The sequence below is a fragment of the Charadrius vociferus genome, unplaced genomic scaffold, assembly GCF_000708025.1.
Source record: "Charadrius vociferus isolate BGI_N301 unplaced genomic scaffold, ASM70802v2 scaffold311, whole genome shotgun sequence".
Lineage (NCBI taxonomy): Eukaryota > Metazoa > Chordata > Aves > Charadriiformes > Charadriidae > Charadrius > Charadrius vociferus.
Window position 1 is genome coordinate 322,345 of NW_009646965.1, and position 10,307 is coordinate 332,651.

At 36.7% G+C, this 10,307-nt stretch overlaps 1 protein-coding gene across 1 annotated transcript in view; it reads left to right on the forward strand.

Moving 5' to 3' along the window:
• Positions 1-6,186, forward strand: part of KNG1 (kininogen 1) — a 16,964-nt gene extending 10,778 nt beyond the window's left edge. The window contains exons 6-10 of the mRNA XM_009895291.1: positions 26-107; positions 1,105-1,271; positions 2,730-2,837; positions 3,810-3,899; positions 5,473-6,186. Of these exons, the coding sequence (XP_009893593.1) occupies positions 26-107; positions 1,105-1,271; positions 2,730-2,837; positions 3,810-3,899; positions 5,473-6,186 (1,161 nt within the window). The remainder of the gene's footprint in view (positions 1-25; positions 108-1,104; positions 1,272-2,729; positions 2,838-3,809; positions 3,900-5,472) is intronic.
• The last annotated feature ends 4,121 nt before the right edge of the window (positions 6,187-10,307 follow it).

The following is a 10,307-nucleotide window of genomic DNA, read 5'->3' on the forward strand; positions in this document are numbered from 1 at the left end:
AGATGCTTTGCATTTTTTACTCCAGCGTGTAGGTAAATGTGATGCCAAAGCATATGAGAATATTCATGGGCACATTCTAGATACTGCAAGCCAATGCAAGCTTCCAGGTATGTCACAGGCACTGTCAATTTTAAAAGTTCTGCAATTTACAATGGTGGTTGTTTTTGTTTTTTTTTACTATTGTAAAAAAAGACAAAATAAAAATGCAAGAGATGAAAACAGATAATAACAAGAGAAAGTAATTCTTCTGGGACCAAAAAAGCACTGCCCCTTAATGAAATATTACCACAGATTTTTTTCACTTCCCACAAGTATTTCACATGCAGCTGAAAGTTAAATTTTATCACTTGTATACCACCCTATTTCTATGACATGGAGCTGGTTGCTGAGTCTCATTTGGAGAGCAACAGATAGAAGCTCAAAGAGTATAAATGTCCTACAAAAATTAATTCCTTTTTCACCACAATGACAAGCAAGTTAATATCCCATTGTTTAAATAAGTAACAACTTCTAACTTTCCAAAGAGCCCAAATGTATTCTTTGAAAGGCAAAGGAGCTGAGGACTTTAAGCTTTAGTCCAAAATCGGTAATTCACCTAGTGATACTATCATTATTTATTTCATATTGCTTGGCTATACTTACATTTGATGTGTTAGAGGATGGGTTTTTTTCCCCAATAAATAAATTACTTAGAATTTAGAAGTTCATTACAGTCAAACCCTCAAATCATTTTCTTACTGTTACTTTTTCCTCCAGCCATCTATTTGGACACAGTTTATCACAGCTCCAGAACTTTAGAACAGGGAGTACATTACTCCTCCATGTAATAAGTGCTGCATTCTCACCCATTCAGACTTGGTTTTCTTCAAGAAAAGCTGTTGTTAAGTGTTCAATACAACATTAGGTGCTGATGCATTGCTCCTTTAGATAACCAAGATTGAGTTTTATATGATCAGCACTATCCTAAGATATTTTGGTTTCATTTGATAGACCCAAATACAAAGCGTTCCAGAAGGCAGGAATTTATAACTAACTGTTTATCCCAGTCTTTACCTACATTGAATCTTTTGCTCCTTAGATCTGAAATCTGTTCATTTCTTTCAGTTGAAGAGACGGTAATTCCTGCCATTCGCACTGGTTGTCCAAAGACTATCCCAAAAGACAGTCCAGAACTGAAGGAACTACTGAAGGTTTCTATGGAGAAGTATAACTCGGAGAGCAATGATGATTTCTACTATAAAGCTGGAGAAATACGAGCAGCGACAGTTCAGGTTGGGATAATCCACAGAGATGAGGAACAGACATGGCAGTGTTATCAGTCTGAGCTGAATGTTAATTAAAGCTTGTATTTAGATTTGAAGTAATGTTTTTCTCGTAAGTGTTGATACATGTAACTGAAATATCCACGCTTTTTTTCTTGCAAAATGTTATCCATCTTGGTTTGCATTCAGAAGTGATTTAAAAATCTCCCATGTCTTGATTTTTTTTTATTTTAAAATTATTTTAAAAGTATGGGGGAAACATTGACTTAGAGTATCTGATTTTTGTATATCTACCCCACTTTTTACCAGCCTTTGTAACATACCTTAGATTTTTCAAGTACAAAAGTAGAAACTGCCCACTTGATCCACCACACCAACTCTCTGTATGTTATTTTAAGCACTGTCCACCCTACAGCAGCTGTAAGCTCCAAGAAATTAGGCTTCCCAATTTCCCTTAGAAATCTGTTAATTTATATACTAATTCTGCTGCTAAGAATACAGCAGCTAGATTCACAAGAGAACATCCGTGCATAACTTAAGATATACAGATAAATACAACTGAATAAAGAAGAACAAGGCATCAAGAGAATAATATTGGTCAGCATTTACCTTGTTTACTGTCCCAACATATCAAAACAGAGGTTTAGGACAGAATTGAAAATAAGACTGTGGAGTAGTTCAGAAAATACTTTGTCAACAACTTCCCCTGAGCATGACGGGTACCACTGGGGAAGGCACTAAAAGGACACCAGAGTTTTTCTGAAGAGCTCACATTACCTTACTAAAAAAATCTGTGCTTTTTCTTCTTTAAAACCTTTTTTCTTCTTTCAAACTTTTTTCTTCTTTCTCCCTTTTCATATCATAATTGATATCAGCACACATACATCTTAAAAAGAGACTTAAAACAGATAGAATTTTATGTTTTGCCTGCTGTCTCTGAATCAAGATATATTACCCTGGGCTCTGTAAAAGATACTAAGAGAACTCGTACCAGGCACATTCTTGAACCCATGCAGTTTCTCTCCTTAATGCATTTGGCAAATATGTTCATTTTCAACTGAGCCTGTTCATCACACACTTCATTTTACTCGCATTCCATTTTTCTTACCTCATATTTGGCTCTCTACAGTGGTGTCTCTAATGATTTCATTTGTTATTAATGAAATTACTACAAGAATCCAATAAAACAAAGCCAAAACTGTGGGCCTGATATTATTCTGACCTTTCCGTTTCCTTCAGTTTCAATGCGGAAATTTTTGAGAAAGGGAACTGGAGTAAATGAGTAAGTTGATTAGAAGCAGATAGGTTTGCTGCCAAGTATTTTCATAGTGTTCTTAACATATGTTGTCTCAGTGGTCAGGACTTGTAGCATATAAGTAGTATAAGCTTCTAGAAAAACCATCTTTCCTGTGAATCCTTTTCAATAAAATGCCTTTACCACAGAAAGCTTTTTTGCTAATTTTTCAGGTGGTTGCCGGACAAAACTACCGTGTAAAATTTGCAATCCAGAAGACAAACTGCTCAAAGAAAGAGTTCGAAAAACTTAATGAAGACTGTGAAGCCACATCAGACAGTGTAAGTAATGATGATGATGCCAACTGTAACGTACGTAACAGACACATTCATTTGCACCAGAAATTGTAAATACTTAAGTAAAATCACATTTTGAGTTCTGTTACCTCTTTCAGTAAACTTCTGTTTCATCAAGAAGGACACCTTTCACTGTTTGTAACCCAAGCCGCTGACAACGGCAGTAAAACATAAAACTTAAACTGAGTTACTCCAACTGGAGGATCAGTGCCCACTCCAAAGCAAAAGGAACTTTCTTCTGATAATAATGAAACAAAGAAAGGAGGGGAGGAGGGTGCTGCAAAATGAAATAGCTGCAATACTCCTGACTCTGTGGACTTGCAGCTAAGGAAAATATAAGATTGGAGTGTTATTGGTGTGCAAAGGAAGTGGAGTGCGTGCTGCTGATACAGGGAAAATGTGTTCCAGACACTGGAAAGCAATGCTGATAGGGCCAGAAACCATCAGCAAGGAAGTTGGTTGGGAAAGACAGGCTTTATTTCCCCTCTCTTTTCCCACCACATGAACAGTGCTTACCTGTGAGATTTTAAAATCTGTTAGTGCAGCAGGCACTGACAGGAAAAAAATGCCTTTCTCTCTATCTCAGTTTCCCAGTTTTTAGTAGGAGAAATACCACCAACAAACAATAATTGTTAGGAATATCATGAAGATTAAATAGCTAATACTCAAAAGTGCTAGAGATGAAAAATCCAATTTTTCAAGATTCAATCTCCAATCCAAAGTTGAACTGAAATGTTCATATAGGCATACTATAACTTCAAAAACTGAGCAGTGATACATTCCAATACAGAAGCCTCCACCACTAAGATGGATTTCAGACATATTTGGGTAAAGTTCGACGTATATTTGTATTTATAAATATTATTTCAAAAATCATATTTTTTATCATGCACAACTCCCTTCCTTTGTGTCTGATGTTCTTTTGCCTTAATGTGTTGACTTTCGTTTTATCAACAGGCATCATTGCCATGTGAAGCACAAATTCATGTGATCCCATGGGAGAATAAAATCTTTCCACAAGTTAACTGCTCTAAAGAACGGTCAATGGTATGATTCCTCTTCATTACCCATCATCATAAGTAGAGCATAGCACAAAGGCAGTCATTAAATTCTTTATCCATTCCAAATTATCCCATATTTTCTACCAAAAATGAAGGAACACATAGTTCTTTTAACAAGCTCGGTAATGCCACACTTCTCCCTCTCAACCTCTAACCTCAGCAGCTTGTTACATGGAAGACAGTTTCGCCACAAGGTGAGACAGTGGACAACACAGTGATTACAGAAATACAAAGGCAATGGGACAGAGAGAACATTCTGCCCTGTTGACTACTCCTTTGCATTATCAGTTAAGCTCTGAAGCACCAAGCCACATCAGCTTATTTGAATTACTATTCATACTAAGTTTAATAATTGAAACAAAAACGTATTTAGCAATGCAATAATTATACCCCACAGATTTCAAAAGCATCTGTGAATCTTTTCATATGTAGTAGAATAGTAGATTTTCTGCCATGAGTTGTCAATGTCTGCAGGAAGATCCTTCCGTTTCCTTCCTGCCCAGCTCCACTGTTAACTAGCCCTGAACATGAGTCAGTTTCAAAATTTCAGAATGGAATATAAATCTTTTATATTATCAGGACTTGTTCAGGTCTGACGATTTCAGGGTTTTTAATAAATGCAAGGACTCCCATGCTCCCTGATGAAGAAGAGAAGATACACTGAATACAGTGAGATTGATTAACCTTCATTCATAATCAGTAACTTCACTGTGCCCAGGACCTTCATAACTACCTATTCATACATTGTCTATCAACTAATAAATGTCTTTCCTCTTTGTTTTCACTAAAATATTGCATTCACATCAACTTTCAAATTTAGCTGCATCCCAAACAAATCTGATTTGCAGGGAGATACCGATCAGACACACTTTGGTAGACAGAAATTAAAACTATGTTGGAGAGTGGCTGTACACCACGCATTCAGTCTTTGTCTTCCAGTTGAACAGTGATGGGGAAACAAAGATTACTCAATAACAACTGAATGGTTTATATTATCAGTTTTAACCTGTGTGTGTTATTTTTAAGCAGCCTTATGAAATGCATACATCAAATCTAGAAACAAAAAACTGAGTAGTTACATTTCATATAACAAAACGATGCAGATCTTTTGTATATTCTGGTATTGAGACTATTGAGACCACCCAGAGAAGTGTTAGCCTTTAGCGTAGAGTGGTTTTATACATCAGTGTTATACTCTTAACAAGCATAGGGGCATTTAGTCCTACAAGTCAACTGTATTGTTCATAAATTAAAACCAGTACACGATTTCCTCTCTATAGTATCACTCCTATGTTAAACTGGCAGAATTTCAGTGATATATAAATTGTTCTTTTAACATATAACTGCTAAAACACTCTGGAGTTATTTGGGAGGATGTTTATGTTTCCATGCTTACCACAGATAGAAAAGGTTATTATTTCGTTTACTTTAAAAATCTGATAACATATTTTTGCTAAATGACTCATGCACTGCAATGAGCCAACTTCTGAATTTCCCAAACCTAAAGCTATTTCTCTTGTTCATGTAACAAATACGGCTATTATTGCAATGTTTTTTAGGACGTACTTATAAGAAGACCTCCTGGATTCACACCTTTCCGAAGCGCTGCTAGGCCAGACCAGCCTAATGGAATTTCATGCTCTGATACAAATGAAGAAGAAAGGCAAAGACCTGGCGAAGAAATGAGAAAAGATGGTGGACAGGAACCAGAAGGTGAAGGTGAACCTGAGCACAAACACAGGCATAAACACGGGCATAAACACAGACATGGATACAAAAAGGATCATGAGTATGACAAAAGGCATAGGCATAAAAATGGTTGTGGGCACAGAAATGGCCACGGGTGTGGGCATAAAAAACACAGTAAAAATGGTAAACATAAACTTCCAGACCTCAGATCTTCTGAGGAGTCCAATGAAAGGGGTTTTAATCAAAACAAAACCCTCCCACCATCCAGTGCTGAAACAGCATCAGAGCTAGTTAATCCAGGGGTTGCAAGAAAGGAAACCAGTACATCTGCAGAATCACTAATTACTCCTGATACTTCTTTATTTAATGGGTTGCCAGATCACGCAGGATCTCCTCGCCCCAGATGTCCTGGAAAACCATGGAAACAAATTATGGACCTTCCAGCTTCTTCTAGCTTCCCCAGAGATTTCACAAATGAGGACCTCTTGCCTTCCGCAGTAGAAAACATCAGTCCACCAACAGAAAACTCAACACTTCCCCAAAACAAAGAGAAAGACCTTGATCTCTCAGATGCTTTACCATAATTCAAACATTGTAGGATCTTTTTCAGAAATTATACATAGAAAAATAAAAAAAAAAAAATACTGCCTTTTGAAATTTATAAAATATGAAGAGGCAAAAGCTCCTATTCTGCTAGCTAAGATACTCAAGCAGGTCACCCACACTTCTGCAGACCTAAGACCATATAGCAATACTCCGTATTTGCATAGATGTAAATCAGGCAATGGCACCAGTGATTCAGAACCAGCCTAGTAAAGGGACCAGGCAAGTCAATAGCCTTCTGCTGCAGAAGTTAAAATTGTATCTCATCTGCCTCAAGTTGCTATAAGCACAAAATGAATCACAGCATCAAATCCCACTACACGATGTTTAAAACAATGGCACAAAGAATTTTGCAGATTACACAGAGAATCTCAACCAAATATGGGCAAGAAAAAAGCAAGCCAATATAGAACAAGGATGCCTTTCTTAGATATCTGAAATAATATTTCTCTAATTTACTGGAGTGAATCTTTTAAAGAACAAAATAAAATAAAGGAACCTGTTTTACCTGGCAATTTCTTTAAACAAATTAATATTACTAGCAGGCTGTTCTGTTGAATGAGATAACAGGGACAGCTGACAGAATCCTAAATAACGCAGCTTTATTATTCCCTATGCATATTACCTTAACTACACAGCAGAGGCACTATGATTGACAGATTTTCATGTGGCAGCAGTGCACAAATATTACAGATCAGGTGACAAAATTGCAAACACTTGAGTTATCTAAAATTTGTCTGCCTTCTTCCATGATTAGGTTGTGTGTAATTTAGAGGCTGGACTAAGTTTTCTATTCTGGATACTTACCAAAGGTTGAATTTTCATGGGATACATTAGCTAAAACCCAGCAAATATTTCTGGTAAATTAAAATACGTTTTCCCTCTGTATGAATCAAATAACTCGTTCAGCTGAAAAAACACCCACCAATAATTAAATATATCAACGCCAGATCGGTTCACCAGTTTGAACCACTACTCTGTCCCGTAAAAATTTATTGAAAGGGTAAGGTGCTACAAATGGTAACACTTCACCAATTTTGTTGCAAAAGACCACATTGCTTGAAAACATAGCATAAGTATCCTCCAATACAGCTGCAGAGACAGAAAGGATATTCTCTGAAATTGTTCATCACAGTTGCTGGGATTGCTGTGGCACAAATACTATATACTCAACAGCTGGGAATGTTTCCTCCTTTTGTGTGCTATGCTTCTATTGCCATCACCTCACCGGTGAGGAAGAACTGCTTTGAGATGAAGACTACTTCGAGAATGTGAAACAGGTGGATGAACAGTATCAGGAGGTCTTGGCACAAAAGATCCAGGAGGATCTTGAAAGAGAAGATAGCTACAAGCAAAGGTCAGAAGACACAGAAGTGGAAAGGACAGAGGCAGGGTGGAATGATATGGATGGGGTGAAAAGAACAAAAGAAAACAGCCATTTAGTGGCAAAAATGGAAAGAGAGTGAATGGGATGGAGAAATGACATGGTGGAGGTAGCATGGTCAAGGAGCAAAAAAGGACAGGAACTGGAGAGGGGAGGCAAGAGCAAAAATAAAAAGCAAAAGACCTACCTGTGCAGGAGGGCCTCTCCAATCACGACAGGACAATACCCTACACATCACAGAACTTCCTCAGCTCACATGGTACATGACTGCACTGTCATCAAAAGAACTCAGCCCTGATGATGATCCATGTTGAGGGAGAATCACTATGATTTTACACATGCAATTTCTTTTTCTTCATTTTTTTTTTGGATTGCATTAAAAGCTACATTAAAATGATATTTTAGAAGTCATGAAGTCCAAAATTAGAAAACATCCTTGTGAGTACAAATTCAGCCTGGTTATGTGCACCTAAACATTTATTTTTTTTAGCATAGTGTAATTGGCTGCCATATAGGCATATATTAGATAGATAATCATCTGTCATGACTGGTGATATATAGTCAGAACCACTTGTACTTCCTTTCTTTCTGAAAAGCAATCTTTAAGAAGTCATACAACTTAGCTGGAGCCCAATTTTAAGGAGATACACAAAAATAATAACTCCTGGTTCTATCACTAATCAAATCCTGCATTTTTTTCTTTCATTCCTTTCTTTGCAACATAAAATGCAAAGTCTATTTTTCTTTTCAGTGCATGACAAGCACTAAACTTACAAAGCTAGGCAAAGGAAAGCTTTGAGAGTTATCTTTAGTTGTTTGCTTCTTTTTTCTGAATATTGACTGGTATGATTTTGGCTATATCTGGGAATTATTTGTGTATGTTGTATTATTAAAAGGCGCATAAGCTCAAACCAGTTTTTCATTAAATTACAGTAGCAATTTAAGCAATTAATGCAAAATTACAATAACAGAAATAAAGATGGAAAAATAAGAAAAACAGTTTTCTTCCTATCTCTGATTTCCCTCATCTGAATGAAAAGTCACACCCTTGACATATTCTCCCTACAGAGCATACATACATGACCACAAGTAGTGAGACATAGACTGAATGGTGAGAGCAGGGTAATAAAAGACAAGACTCCTAGATTCTTGACTGCCTGGAATTTACCACGTGTTATAGTGATGATGTGAGGTTTCATTAATGTTTAATATGAAGACAACAGTTTCAACTTCTTGTTTTTACAATGTAAAAAAAAATTACTTTAAAAAAATCATTCTGGAATAAAAAAAAAAAAAATCAAAGTGTTTCTGTCTAAAAATTTTGAAACAGAATGTTCTGATATTTTTAGAACAGAACATTTCAATTTCTCATTGATGTGTTCCCACAGAAAGTTTTAATTATAACAAAACAGCACTTTCTGATGGAAAAATATGCTGTCAGAAAACTACTGACCAGGCGGGTTTCAGATCTGCTGCTGAAGAGCTCTGCAAAATTACCAGTTTCTCCTATTGCTGGAATCATGCTGGCACGCTCTATGCAGTGCACTGCAGTGCTTAACAAGTACTTTTCTCCTTGGCCAGCAGATGGCAGATTTTTTGCCACAGGGTTTTGTTGATCTCCAAATTAGGGGGTTGTGATTGCCAGGAAAGGTTTAGTAGGCCTAACATTCAGCGTTTCTTCTGGGTTAGTAACACTGCAGACAAAACACCACATCTGTGCAATCTGTTTTAAATATTAAGCTCTATCAATAGGGCATAAAAAGTTTGCCAGTTACTTATCATGAGCAAGATAATGCTTTAAGTGTAATTTCATGAACATAAAAAATAATAGCTAGTCCTACACCAGAAAAACTGCATTCTTATTGAATGGGGTATGCAAATATGTCTGAATTAAACCTCTGTTCATGATACTGCTGAGATCCAGAGCCACCTGATGGCCATTCTGCAGCTGCCTGGATTTAATGTGCTCTGTTGTTCTTTCCATCTGTGACAACGAGACAAAAAAAATGTATTTTAACTGACATATGAAAAATTCCTCAGCTTTACTATGGATGGCCTATTGGATTTTTGCTATAATTCAGACATGACCTTTTAATCACATTTGGCAATTCCAATCATCCTCTAATACTATGTTCACATAGTGTAATAGCCATGGGAGGGAGAGACACAGGCACGTGACAACAGGAAATGAGGAGAATTAGAGATGAACACTGGCATTTGGTAAGATGTAAGAACCCATTTCTTTCCTTGTTTTCTCAGGGCTCTCAACCAGCAAGACAATTGCTCCCAATTTAGGAATATCAGATCTGAGGATAAAATGGGTCTAAGCGGCTACAGAATTAGAAATGACAATGCTGCATGGCCATTGTTGTATAGACAAAGCTGTACCAAATCTGGTATACAAATTCCTCAAATGTTCTTAAAAAAACAATGGAGATTGATATTTTCAGTTCTGTGACCAGCTACTCACACACAACTCCTAATTCTTCTGTGTTTACAAGACTACACGAGCATAATTCAGCTTCCACATTTTCAATTAAGCTTTAAGCGAAGTTCATTTGGTAAAATGTTAAAGTTAATAACACGTTTCTACTGCATTCTAAAACAAGAGGAAGGCTGCTTTAAGGAAGAAAGAGTGAAGGTTTTCCTAATTGGGTAAGGCATCTTGCTACCATGAATACTAGTATTACTGCTGTTCCTGAACTGGATTCAATCTGC